The sequence below is a fragment of the Motacilla alba genome, chromosome 1A, assembly GCF_015832195.1.
Source record: "Motacilla alba alba isolate MOTALB_02 chromosome 1A, Motacilla_alba_V1.0_pri, whole genome shotgun sequence".
NCBI classification, from domain to species: Eukaryota; Metazoa; Chordata; class Aves; order Passeriformes; family Motacillidae; genus Motacilla; species Motacilla alba.
The window spans coordinates 6,653,173-6,674,100 of NC_052031.1; the positions used below are offsets into that span (position 1 = coordinate 6,653,173).

The 20,928-nt window shown below is 41.8% G+C and overlaps 1 protein-coding gene across 3 annotated transcripts in view; it reads left to right on the plus strand.

Annotated features, from left to right (window-relative positions):
* The window catches only part of CAMK1D (calcium/calmodulin dependent protein kinase ID), a 210,869-nt gene that overhangs the window by 157,462 nt on the left and 32,479 nt on the right, over positions 1-20,928 (plus strand). For all 3 annotated transcript variants that reach the window (XM_038155600.1, XM_038155601.1, XM_038155603.1), the window contains exons 4-5: positions 9,352-9,490; positions 14,115-14,241. In XM_038155600.1, the coding sequence (XP_038011528.1) occupies positions 9,352-9,490; positions 14,115-14,241 (266 nt within the window). The remainder of the gene's footprint in view (positions 1-9,351; positions 9,491-14,114; positions 14,242-20,928) is intronic.

Below are 20,928 nucleotides of genomic sequence, written 5' to 3' on the forward strand. Positions count from 1 at the left end.
TCAGGTGGCTGTTGGATATAACTTTTTCAGAGAGAAACTTCAGACAGAAGCAAAAAGAATGAGTCTACCAAGACCTAAATAGAGTAAAGTTTCTCTAATACAGCTCAAGAGTCTGCAGACAGTGTTGAAAGAGTTCCAGTGACAGAACATCCAAAATTATAATTGGAAAAATACCTCAGTGTAATTAGTCAGTGTGTGTAATTAACTGCTGGACAAAGCAGACAAGGGATTAGTGGTATCTTCTAAGTCAAGCCTGTCTACACTGCTAAATGATAGTCTTTTGTCCAGCCAGGAGCAATGGATCAGAGGCAAAAATTGTACTGTCTTTGTTTTGTCTGGGGTCAGATTAGATTATCATAAAGGCTTTAAAATCTATGAATCTGTCATATTTGATTTTAAGTGAATGAATCAAAAGACTCCCTTAATGTAGGTATGCACATTCAGACTAGAGCTGAGTGAATAATTCAATAATTAATTTGATGAGTGCAAACATAAGGACATGAGTGCAGTTTTATTGGGTCATACCAAAGATTCATCTGTTCCAGGATGGCTCTTCAGATGACAAAGGCTTTTGTCTTAAATCCACCACCTGCTAATTCTGTTAGATCCCCCATTTCTTATCTGTGGTGTGAAATAATTCTTTGTATTTCACTTGTCCACGCTCCACCCTTCTCATGACTGATTTAGTGGTGGACTTGGCAGTGCTGGGCTAATGGTCAGACTTGGAGATCTTAGAGGTCTTTTCCAGCCTAAATAATTCCACATTTCTGTGGATCTATGATTCTGTAGAGTGTCCTCCTTGCCATCTCTTTTCTTTCTAAAACACATTCTCTCTGTTCACAGAGAGGCTCTCTGGTCCTGCTTGCTTTTCTTCTCTGTAGTTCCCCAAGTTTCCTTATAGTTTTGGCCAAAACATCTTGAGGACTCTTTCCATAGAGATCATCAAGGTGGGATTTGTCCAAATGAGCACAGAAATGGACATTTCTGCTCCTCACACCCTAGACCTGCTCCCTCCCTTGTGCTGGCTGGAGGAGTGTGGTAGCACCCACACAGGTGCTCATTGTCCAGACTTGCAAGATTTGGTGAGATGAACTTTGTCAAAAGTATTGAAAATGGGAGTGTTGCATGAATGTTTAAGAGGGCAAATTTTTTTCTGATTTGCACTCATTTTTCTCCTAAACCTTCTGCTTGATTTTTCATGGCCACAGAGTATTTCAGGGAATTGTCCTTTATAACTCCAGCATAATTTTCAACTCCAATGTGTATTTCCTGATATTTTTTTTAAATGTGTATTTTTAAATAGTGCATATAGAATAAAATGGGTTTTTCCTTGTACTTGAGTTACATGTACATTTCTTAAGAAATACTTCATTGTAAGCAATTAGAATTCTGAAGTTTCTTTATCAATTCTCTGCAACTTTCTTGGCACTCAAAAGTTGGAGAGCATAATAATGACACTTTAAATGTATATAATTGTTGCAACAGTTTGATAAAACAAGATACCTATGTAACTTAGAGTTAATATTTTAATATTAATAATAATATTTTAATATTAATATTAAATAATAATAACTAATATTTTAATATTAATAATTTTTTTTTGTTTTAATATTTAGCTCTCAATTTATTGTTTCTACAAACTGCTTGGAAAGTTGATATTTGCAACAATACATCTTGACCAGTTGGCAGCATTTCTTTTTTTTTTTCTTCTTTGCACCACTGATTGGGGGGGAACACAGACAGGGACAGGTGGGCTGCTGGCATTTAAAGGGCTGTCATAAGATGTCCCTCAGGACAGTGTAATCATAAAAGACTTAAAAACCTGATGTCCTTTGCCTTTTGGTTGCCTCTGGTTCAGTCACACCTTTTACAGCTGACAGGACCAGGGCAAATTTTGAATATAATGTGTAATCTTTGAATATGGAAAAAAATTTTGAAAAAAACAAGACGGCATTGACCTTGAAGAGTCATGGACCTTTCAGATCTGTGCAGTAGGAATTCTGTGAAGGAAAATGCTGTCTCCAAAGATTTTAACTGCCAAACTGTGTTACATCCCTGAGCAGCGCTTTCCAGAGTTTTGCCCCAGTGGAAACAGAGGTCTGTTCTCCAAGGCACAACCTCACTACAGCTGCTCAGCAAATGTCACATGAAACTTTTAATGCAGGAGGAAAATTAGTTAGTCTGCTCAGTTTGGTTCAGAAAAATGGCCACAACATTTTGCCCATTTTTTTCCTGAACTCCTCAGGGTGGAGAACAGTCATAATCACAGTGGTGAAAGAGCTGAAAAAACAAAATAAATACTGTGGCAATGTTGCACTGGATTTTCTCTACACAACCTGAAAGGAGGTTGTAATGAAGTGGGGTCTCTTCTCCCAGGAAACTCTTGACAGGACAAGACAAAATGGCCTCATGTTGCACCAGGGAAGGTTTAGGTTGGATATGAGCAAAATTTTCTTTGCTCAAAGATTGGCAAGCACTGGAAACAGGCTGTCCAGTGAAGTGGTGGAGTTGCCATCCCAGAAAGTGTTCAAAAAGGGAGTTGCTGTAGCCCTTCAGGATATATTTTAGTGGGTATGGTGGTGTTTGGTCAAAGGTTGTACTCGATGTTCTTGAAGGTCTTTTCCAGCCTCAATGATTCTGTCATTGAATAGCGCTGTCAAAGGGGAGGGTGCTAACATCTAGCCATCCCTCCCTGCCATATGCACACACCTGCATTCTAGAAAAATAACCCAAAACTAATCCTGTGTCCTTTCTTTGGTGGCCTTGGAGCATATATTTATGTTTTTAAGCAGATTTTAAGCTGGGTGATTTAAAAATACAATAAATGAAAGTCCTCGCCTTTTTCAAGCTGTATATTTTATGATGTGCTGCAAATGAGAAAGCCAGGGCAGTTTTCTGACATATTTACTGAATAAAGCAAATCTCTGTAGACTATACAGTAATTCTGTAGCAATATCTGTCCCTGCCTGATTAACACTCTAGATGATTGGTACAAGGAGAATTTTCATCACGTACTTCTATTTGCAAGAGGTCAGCCTAAATAATCATAATGTTCCTTTATGGGTCTAAAATCTAATAATCTGTTTACTCATTTTCCTTTTATGTGTTGCTTCATTTGAACAATGACATGAGGGTAGCCAATTTCTCTTTCCTTTCAAACACCACATTGGCCAGGTTTGCTTTCTGATTCTCATGCATTTTTCACAATGCAGAGGAAGTTTAAAGCCAAACAGAAAAGCCCTCCATTAAAAACAGAATACATTTTAAGAACCGATTTATTTGTCTTAATAAGAATTCCTTCATTAGAGAAATGTAATACTCAAAGGCAGCACTTCTCAGGAATAGTCCCTTCAGTCTTTCTTATCTCCCCTCACACTTCAGCTTCATGCTGAGTTCTGTGCTGTTTCTGATTTATATTGTAGGAAACTGTGAATATGTAACTTCTGATAGATAAGCTGCTCACAATTATAGGGTAATGCTCATATTTAACTTACTATTCATACTGTCCTGGGAGGCCTCCTGCTCCAATTTCTGAAACCAGACCTCTTTTTTGTTTAGCAACCCTAATGTGCAAGTTTGAACAGCATTAGTGAATCCCTAGGGATGTGTCTGCCTTTGCAGGGTGGTTCTTCTAACCCACCATGATGTGTGGTGCTTTGGTGACTTGTCCAATGGAGAATGGATCATGACATGAACTGCATGGAAGCATCAGGTGAACGTCACACCCTTCCGGAGGGAAAAGCCAACAAGCTCTGAAGAGCTTTGCTTGGATTCTTCATGTAAATCCACCACTGATGAGTTCATCAGTAAAACTCCTGATAAAAAGCAATTAAACTGTCAAGCAGAAAATGATCCAGAGCAATTCCAGCCTGTAGTAAAACAGAGGAAGAAAGGCATCAGTGTTTTGCTAAATGGCAAAGAAGTCAAAATGATATTTCAAAGGGTGTTATTTTTCAAGCAGAAAGGTTCCTACACTCGGTAACAGTGGGGGATGCAGGGGTGAAGAAATGAGAGGATTTATCTGTACACACAGAGAGTCCCACCAAGAGAAAGAAAGGGTAACATGAATACATTAATATGACTAACTTATTTTTAATTCCAGTGTTTATTTGTTCATTTATTCATGTATTTATTCACCTGAAGGCTAACAAATGTGGGGATGTCCCCCACCAGGCAGCCCTGCTGAGGTGACAGTCTGGCAGGTATCTGGTACTGTGACCTGCAGTGTGAGGGTGCAGGTTTCACTCTGCTGGCAAAAACACCAGAAATCCAGAGAGATGGGCTCTTGTTTTTTGTTTATGAGTTTAGGGGCCTTAAATTACAAGGGAGTTTTTGCTTCTCATTTTTCATCAAAGTACTGCTTTGAAACATTGCACCTTCTGCTTTCCTGATGGTGCTGCAGAGGAATAGGATGCTTTAGAAAAAAAGTTTGATAATGCCCTTTACCTGCAGCATGGGCTGTTTTCTTTTTGTTTGCAGTTTGGTTCTTTCCTGATGAACTGATGGTGAAATGGGTTAATGTAAAGAGAAGGTGTAATAGTAATGTGTTTACATAGTAATGTGTTTATGTGTTTAAAAAAAGACTGGATGTGGCACTCGGTGCCATGGTTTGGTTGAAGTGTTGGGGCATGGATTGGACTCAATGATCTTGAAGGTCTCTTCCAACCCAGTCATTCTGTGAATTCTGTGAATTCTGTGAATTCTGTAATGCTGAAATGTTTCCTCATCTCTCACAAGTTACATCTGTAAATTAGAAATTGCACAAATATGGAAAATGTAGTGTCAAGGACTGACACCAATCCTTGAACAGAGCCCGAGTATTTATTAGGACACTGTTAGAGTGACCTCTCCTTTGCCTCTAATGAGCATTGCAAGGTCTTTCATAGTCCTTTTCTTATTGTCTGTGCAGGGTGTTCAGCCAACAGTGTACACACCGAGAGCCCAATTAACAAGGTAGCTCATCCATGTGCAAAACCATTGGTATTTTCAAAGTTTTTTGAAACCTGTCCTAAACAGAGCCACTCGATGTGGCAGCTTGTGCTAGAGGTTTAGATCTGCATTTAAACATCAAACTAGGAAGAAGCAACCCCCCCAAATCCAGTCAGGAAAATAAAAGATTATAAATATAACTGTAGGAATTTATTTCAAACTCCATCACCAGCCTGGGTCCCCTGAAAGATTTGTATCATCTGCATGACTGATACATGAAGTCTCCTTAATGAAACACTAGATCTGGAAGCTTTTATCTCAGGAAACCCTGGAAACAGAGTGCAATCTGTGTTTCTCCAGTGGAATTGCAGATAATGTCTCTTTTATCATATGGTCAAGTTGGGTTCTGCTGTCCCCCCTCAAACTGGGTGCTAATGGAATTAAATCCTGGCCTGTACCAGCAACAGTGGCCAGCAGAACCAGGGCAGTGGCTGCTCCCCTCCCCTCAAATCCTATTTTCTTTCACCCTGAATGTTTGCTCTGGCCTTTTTCATGTGGCTAGTCAGTAATATGCACTTAAGACATGTAGCCTCAGGTAAAAGATGTAGTAGGAGTTAAAGTATTCATATTTATGGCTGGGTTTGGTTGTGCTTTTTTCATTCTAAACTAAATTATTCTTCTGGTCATTGTTTTGAAATTGTTTTCTGTTCCTGGAAGCAGGCAAGGCATATTCTGGGGTGTCCATGTGCATAAGGACACTTGGCTCAGCTCCTTCTCCAGATGCTGGGCTTTTCCCAAGCTGCTTGGAGAAGCAGAGAAAAGCCACAGCTCAAAAGCTGAGCAAGGACCAAGGGCTGGAGCCAGACATGTTCCATCCAGGCAGACCCAGCAGGCACATCCATACAGAAGAGGCAGTTGTGGCTGCTTTGCTGAGTTTTGCCCAGCTCTGAGTCCCTGGGCAGGGCTGAAGCTACCCTGGATCACAGCTCGACACTTGAGCTGCTCCAGAGTTAAATGCTTTTCAAGTGCCTGAACTTGGCTGGTTGTCCTTTGACTTTTTCTTTGCTGGGAACCAAGATTGAAATCATCAGGGGAAAAAGGTTCCTTTAGTTATTGTTTTTGTGTCCAGCTCCATGAGCCAGTGCCAGCTGCAAGACAGGAGCAGGCCTCTAATTTCCACTAATGAGAAATCCCTCCTACCTTCTCTTTCTGGACAAAAAATTCTGTCTTAAATTCCTTTAAAACAAAGACCTAATTCTGCTCTTACTGCCTGCAGTTTCAACTCTGCCTCAAAATTGCCATAGAGAGGGCAAAGCTGGATGGTGCCATTAAAAAGAAAATAATTATTCCAGAGTAATAAAGACTGGAACAAACTGCAGGAAAGCTTTATGAGTGCCCAGGTCTGCTCAGAACAGATGCCAAGTCCCATCTCAGCAGGGCAGAGGGGTTTGGGATCAAGACCAGCCAACAGGCCACATCTCCACCATGAGTTTAGAGCTCAGATGCTCTCCCACAGCTGCCTTTGCTGGTTTGCTCCTGTAACAGCACTGACTTGTGTCAGTCCTCGGGCACCGTGCAGAGAGCAGCATTCCCAATGACATTATGGTTGGGTTAACCCTATCTTGGAGGAGAAAAGCCAAAAGGACATAAGCTCCACGTGGAAAGTAGCCATGGCCTTGGCTGCTGAGTTGAAGAGCATCCCAGGGAGGTGGAGCTCAGCCAGGAATCTTGCCCACAGCAGGGAGACTCTAGAGGTGAGTGCAAACCTGTAATGCACCATAACACAGAGTCACCACACTAATAAATAGGAGCATTGGCTCTCTGCATGTACCTGGGATGCTGTCAGCATTCTCAATAAGCAAGGGCCTGCAAATGTAAGGGCTGCTCCTCCTGAGTGCTTGGGTTAAGCTCTGGTTTGCAGTGAGGTTGCAAATATTTTCCGTGTGTTGAAATAAAATTATAAGCTGATTGAGTCTGGGTACAGTAGATCCACTGGACTAAATCTGACTAAGAAAAGCCTTCAATTAAAGAATGAGGCTTAGGGGGGGCAGGGAGTGAGCTAGCAGAGAGGGAAATTCTGTCATTTTAGTGAAAAATATTTTGTGGAAATATACTCTCTGCAAAGACCAAAGGAGAGTTTCCTCATGCAGGAAAGCACGTGATGTAAATTGGTATCTACTAAAGTAGTCCACTGCCTGAGTGTAACAAAAGTAACTGTATGAAACTGCAAAACAGCACACACTGCATTTTCATGGGGAAATGTGCTGTATTCTGGGATATTAATTACTGTGTGGGCTCAATTTTCAGTGCAATCAATCCACAGGAAACAAAGGGACTGCAAAGGAAATATAAAAAGACAGTCAGCTCATAGGAGCCATGTTCAATAAAATTGTATCTGCCTTCAGTGAACAGTGAGGGTGAGGTGTGTCTGTTCTCCCTTGGCAGGGCACAGGATGGGCTGGGCCAAGAGGGGCTTGGAGCAGCACTCTGTGTATTTGCACATATGTCTGTATAAATATGTATATGTAAGAAATATGACCCCTGTTTTGAGAAACTAGGAAAGAAGGGGATTTAATACAGGCTGCTGTTGGACTTCAGACCCTGGGTGAACTTCACCTTTGCTGCAGCTTCAACACAGTGCCAGTATGTTAGTAAGCTGTTTTGTTTGCCTAGCACTTAATAGAAGGATTATCTGGTTTCTTTCTTTTAAGGTTTCCAGGGTTGCTTTTCTTTTTGTAAGCTGAATGTGTTCATTTTTAGTGGTTGCATTCTCTCCCATTCAGGCTCCAAACTTCCCTAGGAAGTGACTTCATGTTATTATTCAAGCAGATTATTGCCCGGAGTGGCTGAATTACCTAGTGTTCGTGTAATGGCAAGCTCTCAGTCCATATGCATTTAATGACTGCAATCATTTGTTATTTTCCCTTTATTAGGTTTGTTTTTAAAGAAAGTTTTACTGTGCTATTTATGATATGCTAAGTGGTGCAACTTGCTGAAGAAACATATCGCATACATTTTATTTTTTAATAGGTTTTGCTTGCTAAAATGGAAATCTTTTATTTACCCTAGTAGGGCAGTTTTTTGCTGACAGTTTTATTATTTCAATTACTCAGACATTTCTTTCCTCTTTTGTTTCCTCAGATACTCCTCCAGGGAGTTTTAATGTGCCATTCTTTATTTAAAATTGGGTTCAGAACGTGTTATTTCTAGCAAGGCAGGGGAAAAGTGCAGTACAGCAGACATTAAATAGTGGGATGTCAAGGTTTTATATTCTTTCCTCTTTGAGTTGTGGAATCCTTTCCTCATTTGTGTCATCTGGTGATGAATTGCACTGATAATCTGTGTTTCTCATCAATAACTGTCTCCTACCAGTGCCAGGCAGAGGCTGTGCTCTGCCTAAAGAGCTTGTGGCTGCAGATAAATGAGCATACATGTGTGAGTAAAGGAGGGGACCTCTGAGAGCATTTAAAATTGTCAGAGGTGCAGGCTACTTTAATAAAATAATGTTCTATAAGTAGTGGCAGCAACTCCTGAATGCATTTCACTCGCTAGTGGGGAAAGAATGGGACCATTTCTCCAGGGCAAACCCCAAGCCTTGGTCAGTGGAATGAAAAGTGAAACCTAAGGGATCATAAAAGGGGGAGCTTTACAGCCTGAGTGGGCCAGCACCAGCAGACGGAACTGCCTATGCAAAGTTCTCTGGGGGGGGCAGCATGAAAAGCAGGGTCTGCTCCCCTGGCTCTTGCTGGGGTATGATTGTGATTCCCAGTGCAAGTGCTAGAGAGTCTTGGACCACTCCCTGATGTGTGATGCATTTTCCATTATAGCCTGACCAGTCCTTGGGGAAAATCTAACTCAATTCATAGAACCAAAGAATATGCTGAGTTGGAAGGGACTCATCAGGATCATTGAGTCCAACTGGCCCTGCAGAGGACACCCCAATCACACCCTGTGCCTGAGAGCATTGTCCAAATGCTTTTGGACTCTGTCAAGCTCAGTGGTGTGACCACTGCCCTGGGGTTCCAGTGCCCAGCCACTCTCTGGATGAAGTGCCTTTTTCTGATATGCAACTTAAACCTGCCCTGACTCAGCTTCAGGCTTCCTTTGGGTCCTGTCACTGATCACCAGAAAAGTGACCAGTGCCTGTCCCTCCAGTGCCGCTCATGAAGATGTTGAAGAACACAATGAGGTCTCCCCTCCAGGCTGACCAGACCAAGTGACCTCAGCCCCTGCACATAAAGCTTCCCTTCCAGACCCTTCCCCATCCTCGTGGCCCTCCTTGGGACAGTGGCGGAGCCCCAGAGCTGCAGGCAGATCTGCCCTGGCTGCCTGTGTCTAGTGCATGGCCTTGACCATCCTTTAATGATACAGAAAGCATTACAAACACATCCTCAGCCTTCTGCTTCCCGTTGTGTTTTCCAGAGTGTCTGGGGGAGAGCTCTTTGACCGCATTGTGGAGAAGGGCTTCTACACGGAGAAGGACGCCAGCACGCTGATCCGGCAGGTCCTGGATGCTGTGTACTACCTGCACCGCATGGGCATCGTGCACAGGGACCTCAAGGTACGGCCACAGCACCACGCTGGCCCCTGGGCAGTGTTAGTGAAGGCTGTGTAATTGTGTGAGCCTAAGAAACACATGAAGTTTGTTCATTGTGAAGAACAAACAATGAAGGTTGTGTGTGTGTGCCCTGGGACTGGCTGTTCCAGTAATGTTGTACCATAGGAGAGATGCTCCAAAGCCTCCTGGAAACCTCCTCCCCGAGGATCTCCCTGATTGGGAGACCCCTATAAAGTTCTGTGCCAGTATGGAGAGACGAACTGGACTTTTGGTTTTTTTGGTCTTCAGGTTGTTGTTTATTTTTCTCTTACCAGAAGTTCAGCACACCGTCTACATCTCAGACTTAGCGTACAAAGAAAAGGCACCAGAAGTCACAAGACACACAGGTTCAAGATCTTTTAAAGCTATTTTGTCCAATTAACTCTCAGAAATGATTTTATTTCTACCTTTATATCAATAACTAATTATTAGTCTGTTCATGCAACATCTGAATTGCGGTTCTTTCTCACCAATCACTCTGTGCTACCAACACTGAAATGGAGCAGATGAAGAACAGGAAGGAGATCAGACAACGCTGAAAATCCTCCATATTGTCTTCTATCTAACTCCATACTAAAACCCTAAAACTCTGCATTTTTCACCCTGTGATAAACTACACTACTATCTATTTCACGCACTCGTAGATACCAATTCATCCCCAAGTCTTGGAAGCTTTCTCCATGGACGAAGTTTAAAAGCAGTGTTCTCCTGGGGATCAGGACTTCTCAGGACACGCAGAGAAATATTCCCTGTGCCCTGGGTTCCAACACCCATGGAATTGGTTTTAATGAGGACTCTGCAGTCAGGGCAGTTAGAGTGGGAGCTTCGCATGTATGATGTGAGGAAAAGCCATTAAGACCCAAAATATTACATTAAGGCAGAAACCCTATTATTTTATTTGCAGGGAATGCCCTGACAAATGCAGAAATGATGCATCTGACTCCATGTTCTCAGAAGGTTCATTTATTACTTTAATTATATTAAAGAATACCATATTATACTATACTAAAGAATACAGAAAGGATACTTACTGAATGCTAAAAAGATAACAATAAAAAATCTTCTCTCCAGAGGCCCGACACAGCCTGGCCCCAATTGGCCAAAGAGTCAAACAACTCACAGCAGAGTCCAGTGAAACAATCACCTGTGGGTGAACAATCTCCAAACACATTCCACATGAGCACAACACAGGAGAAGCAAATCAGATAAGAATTGTTTTTCTTTTCTCTGAGGCTTCTCAGCTTCCCAGGAGAAAAATCCTGGGCGAAGGGATTTTTTCAGAGAATGTGAATGCCACACCCCAGCTCAGCTGAGGTGTGTTCACTGCTAGAAAGACTTTTTCAGGTTTGCTGTGCTAGATTTACTTTTACTTAATAATAACTGGTAACAATAGTGGGGAAAAGTTGAGTGATTTCCTATCATTTGGAGCAGTGTTTTTGTTAACAGCAAGGGTGCTTTTAAGGACCATTGTGTGCCAATGTGATATTTAGATGATTTTCCTTTCAGCTGCACCATATTGTCACATCTAAACCTCTCAGCTTTTCAGCTTAAAAAAAAACCCTAAACATTGTGGTTTTATTGTTTTCTTCCAGTATCTTAAGTGCCATTAAGACAAACAGAAAGGCTTGGATTTGCTAGCACTCAAGTGTTTTAAGTAATAAATTAGCAGAAGATACTTGAAAAATATACAAATTTCAAAAGAAAACTGTGGGTTCAGCTCCTGAGCTAGTTAATTCTGCCAAAGTTTATTGCCAGAAATGAGGAGTTCAGTGATGGAAATAACGCCTCTGGCTGTATTTTGGAGGGATGCTCCAAACAGGAGTTTCCTTGGATGTTGAGGCAGAACTTGGATTTTCCCCCTGAGAGAAAAAAAAAAGAGAGTGGAATTTGGCTACATGTTATGAGCCTTATATAAGCCTTATAAAATGGTTTAATGAACACTAATAGAGTCAAGAGGCACTGCAGGCCAGTCCAGACAGTCCCAAATAATGGGTTTCCTGTAAGGAGTAACTGGTTAGGCTTCCATCTCCTACAGTCTCCACATCTTGCCTTCAGCTCCTGTTCATTTCCTGCCCTTATGCTGAAGTACATAGAAACATTCTCATATTTATAAGAGCTCCACAGAATTCCAGTATGGAAGTGCTGTATTTTAACATGACCATCTTGCTCCCAAATTCAGCTTTCAGTAAATAACTTCAGGCTTCTTTCTGCCACCAGCATTTTTGGAGTGAAGTCCAAGACCTATTAATTCAGATATTCCATTGTACAAGGTCTTGGTATTCTTGTATTTATAATCTAAAGCAGGTTATACCTCTCATTTTTACAAACAATCTTATTTTAAAGTTCCTGTAATAAAATATGGGATTTGGTGATTTGGGAATTGAATTCATGTACAAATTACTTTCAGAGTTTATGTAAGGCCAAGCTGAATTTAGATCAAACCAACCTTCCCCAGCAGGATTTTGTAGCAAAGAGTAGCTCTTTTTCTCTTTCTCTCTTTTGTTTGCAGATTTTTGTCAGTGCCATATCAATTGTCAAAATGACTCATAAAATACAGTATATGAGGAACACCTGCTGTGAATTTCTGTTAGCAAAAACATACCATGATGAGAAAAACAGGGATATAATAAGACTTTTTATGATTTCAAAATATCAAAATAAGTGTAAGGCTCAAAATGAAACTCTGGGAAAGAATCCACTCTACAAAAATACAACCTGTGAAACATCCATAACAATTATTTCTTGTAATTATGTGTTTATTCAGATACCAAAATAGGACTTACTGTAGTTGGTAAATGCAGGTCTGGGCTCCAAGTCTCTAATCTGAGTAATGCAAGAACAGATTAGAAGAGATGGCAGCAGGTGATGTCTGGGGGAACTCCTGGATTCACAAAAGGAGTGAAAGGCTCAAGCAGCTCCACTTGGTACGGAGCCACATTGTTAATGATTTTTGAATTAAACACCTTGAGGAAACAGAATTCTTTTCAACAAGTTTGACTTTTAAATGTGTGGATTTCTTGGCCTTACTAAATGTATGTGGGAACCTTAGGTGAGTTATCAGAAATTGTTAGGAAATAACTGCTTTTCCCTTAATTCCAAGTCTACCAAACCCTCAGCAGATCACAAGAGCTGTAGTAAAAATTAGGAGTGACTCCAGCCTAGGGCAGAGCATGGCATGAAACTGTAGTCCCTAAAAGAGTGTGAACACTACAGAGTGCAATTAAAGCACTGTTCTTGCAAGTTACCATGAGAAAGAAACATAAATGGCACAACTGCATATTTATTTTTAGGATCCAAATAATTTCCCTTTTTTACCTCAGCCCTGCTGGCCCACAGCTGGGGCTGTGGCTTGCAGATCCTCTCATGGCCTTTGTGGGCCATGTTTCCACATGTCCCATGGATGAAGCCATCACTTGATGCTGGGGCTGGGGAGCCAGGAATGGCTTTAACCTCTGGAATGAGGACATCACCCTCCAGCACCCCTTCATTCCCCCCTTTCCCAGAGCAGATGGAAAAGGGAAGATGGATTCTCGTGCTGCTGAACTGCAGTTTCTCCTCCTCACAAATCCAAGCTTGGATGTGTCCCAGGGAGTCTGAGGATGTTGTGTGGCCACAGCTGCTCCTCACCATTCCCTGGAGCGCACAGCAGGCTGCGTGTCAGCGTTTGTGCCAGCTTTGGGTGTGCCACTGAGGCTATTTGGAAATGTTGGGTACCCATCACTTTTATAGGTGAAGACCCAAAAGCCCAAAGCCCATTGCCACCAGGCTGAGTGCTGCAGGTGTGGACCCTTTCATGAGCCCAGATGTTAAGCAGGGGAAGAGGTGGGCTCTCAACAGCACCCAGCAAGAGCTTTGCTGTGTGGCAGCAGCTCACTCAAAACACATGGATGCAGGGCTGTCTGGAGCAGATGGAGGCTGGTTGGGCTCTCCAAGCTGCCTGACTCTGCTATAAAAAGTCACAGGGCTTTGTGGAGTGATTCTTGTTTTCTCTTGCCATAAACAAGTTGCTGTGCTTAGTGCTATAGCACATTTTTCCTTCAGCATTTTTTCCTAATCATCTCTAGCTGAAATATCCTCCCTTCAAGTCTGTTAACTGTAAAGGCATTTCCTCTCTCAAAACAGTTTGTTTCTAGTGGAGAAGATACAGAAAATCTCTAATACCTTCTGTTTTCCTTTTTCTTTTTTCAAACACTGTATAAATTTTTTTTGGTACACTACCTGGATTTGCAATATTTACTTGCTTTCAAATGAATCCTTCTGTTTCACCACTCTGAAGTGAAAATGCATCAGGCATATCTCACAAGTAAGGGATTAGCCTTAGGTCTTATTTGAGGTGCCAGAGGAGAAGTTTGCTGTCCCAGGAAAGTTGCTCAAAGCTCAGGGTGTCAGGGTCTTCCATTTGGTGCCCTACAGGAGTCTGGAGAGGATCTCCATGGAGGTTTTAAGAACAACTCTTTAAACTGAGGGCAAGCAAATGATGTTGGTGTATGGTGTGACCAGGGATTGTATGAAATGGAATGCATGGGTCACCAGGTGTTGTTACTGAACTCACACATTCAAAACTCCTTTTGCTTATTCTTCTTTCTAGCCCGAGAACCTGCTTTACTACAGCCAGGATGAGGAGTCAAAAATCATGATCAGTGACTTTGGATTGTCAAAGATGGAGGGTAAAGGAGATGTGATGTCCACAGCCTGTGGCACTCCTGGCTATGTTGGTAAGAGGTTTGCTCATATTTCAGTGAAAATTAAATAATTCTCATTTTCTGGTGCTGGTACATGGTGCACATGAGATTTTACAGATATTTGTTAGAATTGAATGTTTGCCTGTGCTCTGCCTTGTGTGCTCTTCCCCTTTGGGGTACAATTCTGCAGTCCAGCTCTGGGTTTGTGGGATTCACTTTCATGTTTTCAGTCCTTTGCAGAATGAGTGTTCTCAAAGACCCTGCTTTAGCTACATCAGGGGCATGGGAAGAATGGCCTCAAATGTGTTGCTCCTGCAAGCACCTAGGAAACCAAGAAGCTTTACCTAATGAAATGTATTATTTTAATCATAAAGAATTTAATCATAAAGCATTTGCCGGATTCCTCTGCTAGAAGACAGTAAATCAAAGAGCTCCATTTATTCAGATATGCTCAGCAATCCTCTGTTACAATCATACTCAGATGTCAAAATGCAAAAGCTTTTTAGATCCTTGGGCCTTTCTGGACAGTGTCAAATTGTTTTCTGTCATTTATTCTTTGCTCTTCTATCCACTTGGTAGTGATTGTACAAGGCCACCTATTAGCAGCATGTTTACCAGCAGCCTCTAAAACCAGTTTAAGTAGCTTAAAGTGAGCATTAGATGGCAGGTGGTGATGAGGTCTGTTTGAGCAAACACATTTAAAAGGTTCCCTTTGTGTACAAGACCTCCAGCAAGCCTGTGCCTCCTGCTGCATCAGGATCATCAGCTGAGGTGGGAAAATAAAACTCTGGGGTATCCATGAAATCCATGAAAGTGACAGTGGATAGATTTCTCTCACATCTTTCCAGCAGGAAAGACTGGATGTTTTCCAGCTGTCAGAAGCTCTTTTTGTTTTGCAACTGCCACCTCACCTCTTCCCATAGTTCTGATGATCTCATGGTACAACAGCTCAGATTAGGTGATTATGACGCGGTGATACAGATTTGTCACAGGTACTTTTTATGGGCATTATCTTCACGCTGTGCAGACACACTCTGTCCCAATAAAATCAGGAAAAGGAACAGATTTCTGTGCTTTTCCCATCAATGTTTTATTTTAAGACATGGGCCAGGATGCAGTCTGAGTAGCAGTCTTGTGTAATCACAGCAGACTGGAAATCTTCTTCCAAAGCAGTAGCAGGAATTGAGCTGAGACAGCAATTTTCATAACTTTTGCTGTCAGCTCTTCTGTCCCTATCAAACATGTTTTATTTTGCTCTGGAATGGGCACTGACTAGAATGAGTCTCAAGACACAGGAAAGCTTAGATGATGTTTACTGAAGTGCTGGTGAAAATGAGGGAGTGACTCTGCTTGGTCTCTGAGTGATCTCATGCAGCCTCTCATCATTGCTATTTACATGAAAAAACTTGTAATTTTGGAGAGGAAACTCTTGGAGCCTGTGGCGGGAGCTGTAGTGCTTTGAGAGATGTTTGAGAGCTCTCATTACCCATGGTGTGGCCTCTGATGGCTGCACGAGTGCCTCCAGGCTTGTTGTTACCTTGCTGAAACAGGATTTACTCATCCTGGTTCAAGAGGTCATGGCCACTTATTTCTGAAGTGCTGACAGGACTTTTTCCCCTCCTTCACAAAGAAAACAGCCTTAAATATTTGTTCTATTTCTTTCCTTTTTTTATGCAGCTCCTCTTTAGTGCTGTATTTTTTTTTTTTTTAATGTAATAGGTTGCTCAGACAACATTTTCCAAGCTTGGAAGGCTTTTGTTGCTGGTCACTGTGGTGATACCCACAAATGGTCCTCCTTGAGTGTTGGACCTGATGTGGCTTCTGCAGAGGTGGTCTGCAACTTGCCCACATCCAAAAGCTTTCATGTCTTCCAGTGTCATTCCAGCTTGCAGCACCTGCCAAGTGCCCTCAAATCAATGGCAGAGTCATTCCTCCTAATGGCACAGCATGGATAAAAGTCCTCAGCCTGGCTAGGGCAGACAAATGCCACAGCCCCAACCCATGAAGTGCCCTGTCTGCCACTTCTTTTTGTGTTTTGCCTTTTCTTTCCAATTTATTTTACCTCAGGTTAAGTAACACTCAGAGATCCATCACTTAAAACGAATTTCCTGGTGCTTTTCTTCAGAGATAGGCAGAACACCCTATTTTCTAAGATCTTACTAGAATTGATTGTTTTTATCAGTTTAACCACTTTGCTTTTAAATTGCTGGAAGAGATTTAGGCACGTATCACATGTCAAAGGCACCCAGGGCTCTGTTAAGAAGTCATTGGTATCTGCTACAATTTATTCTTCATCTCCAGAAATGGGTCCAGTCAGATCCCCCTTTGCAAAGTGCTGGACAAGCTTCTGACTCAGAAGCAAACCTGATCTTAACTCATGTCTGCCCAAGTATTTGCAAGCATGCCACCCTCCTGTCATTTCTATCTAATTTCCTTGATCAGGATATACTTTCAACTCCTTGTGCTTCATTTTTTATCTCAGCTTTTCTTATTTTCATCTGCAAAGAACAGTAGTATCCATGACACTAAGTGCCTGTTTATGTGGTCTGCAAATTTATTGAATAAGGAAGGGTGTAATTATAATTAAATCCTGTAACACATATCAGTTTTCTTTCTGAAAATCAAAATATTACTTTTCAAATTAGACTATATCTGAAACGTGCATGGCCAATAGGGCATTAGGACTTCAGCTTTTAAAGCTCTGCTTTGCAGATTAAATTACTGTCAAGAGTTCTGAGTTCTTATTTTTTCAGGAGTTTGGTCAGAGATTTTGGCCCTGTGATGAAAAGCTGATGGTTAAGATAATTTAACCCAATTATCTGAGCCACTTTTGTTAAGAGGCCAATCTAAATGTTTGCTCACTGAAAAGGGGATCTGACAATACAACCTCTTCTAAGAAGGTCTTGCATTTTCTTATTGCTTACCATTCTTATCCCCACTTCTTATGGAAAGAGTCTGGGTGATGAGCTGGGACTGGACACCCAACTTTCAGATAGCACCTGAACTGGGAAAGGTGATGCAGCTTGTGTGGCTCATTCCACTGCAAATGAGGAGTGAGGACTGACCTGCCAGGGTCTGAGCCCATTGTCCAACGTGGAGAAGAAGTGGTGTTTTCAAAACCCTGAGTGATGTGTGTGATTATGGGCAAGATCCCAAGAAGCCATTAGTGATTTGTAATTTTAACCATCATGGATTTGGGCTGGTCAGCTCTTGGCCTTATATAATAACTCAGTTTTGATGTAGGAGCTGTTCAAAACTGCTTGAAAATGAGCCATCCCTGAGGTGTTTCAAGGTGGGCACCCACCAGGAGGTGACTCCAGTCACTCAGCAAATTCTTCTGAAGAGATTTTGGATGTTTGGGAAGTGGGTCTCACTGAGTGACTTTCCATGAGAGGTGGTCCCTCAAAAGCTTTGGTTATTTTTGCAGATGGAACTTAGACTTTCAAGACACTTGAAAAGCTATTAAAAATGTTAGAAAGCCTGTCTGAGGCAATCTGCTCTCATTTTGCAGAAACACTGAATTATGAGCTGTGTTTGTGACTGACTAATATGTTAATCCTACTGAGATTTAAAATTCTTGCTCTGAGTGCCAATCCTCTTCAAGTAAAATTTTCTTGTACTTCCTTGCCATACAAATTCAGGGCTGGATCCTGGATATGTGGCTGGTCCCTGTATACCCCCCCTCACTCACTGTTTTCATTTTCTGTAGTGCATTTATCAAAGGTCATTTTACAACTTTCATCCCTGCTCTGCCACAAATCCAGTAGTTTCAAATCTCACCAAAGCCACCTGTTCCTCTTAGCCCTGTGCAAGATCACAGCATTTAAGTGAGCAATAGATTTCCACACTAAATTTGGACCTATTTGGTATCCTTTGAGTCACAGGTTGGAAAATATTTAATAATCCTTCAGAGTATCCTTATTAGCAATAAGGTACTTCAGGAGCCTTTAGGCAGTATCATGAGTAATCAAGTAAAAACAAAGCATGGGAATCACTCTGAACAAGGTTTGTGTGTTACAGGGCAATTTCTCAGCTCTGTTGCCAAATCCTGACAAATAATTGTGTTACCCTCTGCTAAACATAAACTGCATTATTATCCATGGCAGATATCTAAATCTGACTCAGCAACATGAAATAAGAATGACTGAAGCACAGAAAGTCAGCAATACCTGCAATACCTGCTCTCCTTCAGTCAGAAACCCTGCTCTCCTTCAGAAAAAACCTCAAACTTCAGTCTTGGCTGACCAGAACAAGATGAACACCGGAAGAATGTGTGAAAAAATGGAAAGTTTTTTTCACCCCAGGATTCAGTGGAAGAACGACTCTGGTCTTGTGGTGAAGCTCCTTCATGTGCATCTAAGCCTGTTTGCACTGTGAGGAGGGCACTTTGTAGGTTTTCCCTTCAGGAAAGGGGCTGGGTTGGCCCTTTGTGTGCAGTACAGGCTGCTAGGAAGAACAGGCACCCTCATGACTTGTACAGTGTGATCAACAGGTTTAAGTATCAGAGCAATCCCCATCACCTGAGCTCTTTGCAGGAGCATGGATTGCAGTTTTTGGCATCCAGCAGCTGCATTTTTAGGGGGCTTATAAGCGTAGCTGTGCTCTCTGAGGGTAATGGCATAGTGTTCTGAAAGGGTTCCAAATGTTCTGGTCTGTACCTTTTCTTAAAACCTCCATTTGAAACAAGCCTTAGAATTTTTTCTCTTATTCAAAGCAAAGCATAACTCAGCCAAAAAGAAGCTAATGTAAGACAGCAGGATCACCTGGGGAAGCACATCTTCATGTACCTGGAGGTGGAATGAGCCTCCACCTTGTACCTGGCACTGTGGCAATGCTGATTCAGCCTGAAACACCTTCCTGGATGTGAAGGAAGGGTCCAGCTTTGCTCCATTGGTTTCCCTGTCGGGGTGACTGTGGCCACATCTCTCTTCACAGAGAGCACCAGGCACAACTTCCCAAGGATTTTTCCTGGGAAGGCAGTGAGAAGCACAGAGAGAAGAAGAGAAAACAATTCTTATCTCTATTCACTGCTCCTGTTTTTTGCACCTGTGGAATGTGTTATGGAGATTGTTTACCCAAAGTGATTTGTCAGTTGGATTCTGCTGAGGATTGTTTTGTTTCCTTGGCCAACTGGGTCAAAGCTGTGTCCTGGCTGTCTCAGACAGTCCCAGGTTTTTCTTTAGTATTTTTTGTATAGTATAGTATAATATAGTATCTCTTTAGTACAGTTATAATATAGTATTAATGTAATATGGTATAGTGGTAATAAAGCAATTGTTCAGTATTCTGAATCATGGAATCAGAGCACATTATTCCCAGCATGGGGGCTCCCTGCATATGATTGGTGACCACTGTTTATGCTTTGAGCCCAGAGTGATTCCCTGGCGATGTGTGACAGTGGAAGCTGTGCTCAGCTGGCATCTCCCCAGCTCCAGAAATGGGAGATTTGGCTTTCCCCTTCTCCTTTCTGCTGTTTTGTCTCCCCAGCCATCCATGTTGATCCTTTAATGCTGTCAGCTCCTGGATTTTCTTCATTGTGTCTCCTGTTTTTGCCTCTTGGCACTGATCTGCCATCATTCCTGAGAGCTTCTCTGACTTGTTTTTCAGCTCATTAAATATTTCCATTTTTCCGTGCATCAGAGACAGATGATGCTGAGCTATGTCCTCCTGTTCCTGCTGCATGTCTGCTCAGTGGAACAAAAATCTAAAGCAGGCATTTGGCCTTAAAAGAAGTATTTAAACCTCCTACCTTTCTCCATTAATGCTTACCCTGTATTGTTCTTACCTGTTTCAGAGCTGCTATCCACAGCAGCAGCTATCAGTGCTCTTCACTCCTTTAAAACAGAGAGAAATGCCCCGGCACAGCTTTGATGTTTTAAGATGTTTATATCTTTATATAGTTCACAGCCCCTCATCTCAGAATTGTTTTCTGTTATGTTAATGTGGCATATCTCTATAATGTCAGGAGCTCACTGGTGCTCAGCAGCCATTTGCATAATATTTTCTTTAGGAGCTGTGAGATGTGTAATGTTTACCAGTCTTGAAAGTTATGTAAACAGGCACAGACACTCAAAGGTAGAGGAGAATGTGAATAAAATACTGGGAATTTGGAAGGACTGAAGAGTTGGAAGACATCTAAGCACATAAAGACAGGAGAACATTAACTCCCTTCATTCTCATATTTTGTCACAAAATTTGATTACAAGAGATGGAACAAAACAGGAAACTGTCTCATTTCTTATGCAGTGGTCCCAATTTCCAATTCATATAGAGTAGTCCCAATTTGAATGACTTGAAAATTGGGGTAGTATTTAACCTGTGCTGCAGATTGGGACAGATCCCAATCTTCAAGAGTCTTCATAATGTGGTTGCCAGCTATCATTTTACCCACATTCCCCTGAATTTTCTTCAGTTCTGCAACATTTCCCTGGTGAAATTTGACCCTTTCCATCATTGTTCTGATTGTGGAAAGGCAGATACCCTCACCTGCCTTGTCTACTCTCTTCCTCCAGTCCCCTCTATGAGCCCTCATGCCAAAGCACCAGAAAGTCTTTTTTTTTTTCTAATTATCTCTTCTTGTTCCACACCTTGCTGGCAGTATTGACCTTGGCTTTTGACTTGTCTGGATTAAGAAGATAAGTCTTAGAGGAGTCCTACCAGTACAACAGAGGATAAGTAGCTACTAAAAGTGAGGCTCAAGTTTTAATACAGCTCTGTGTT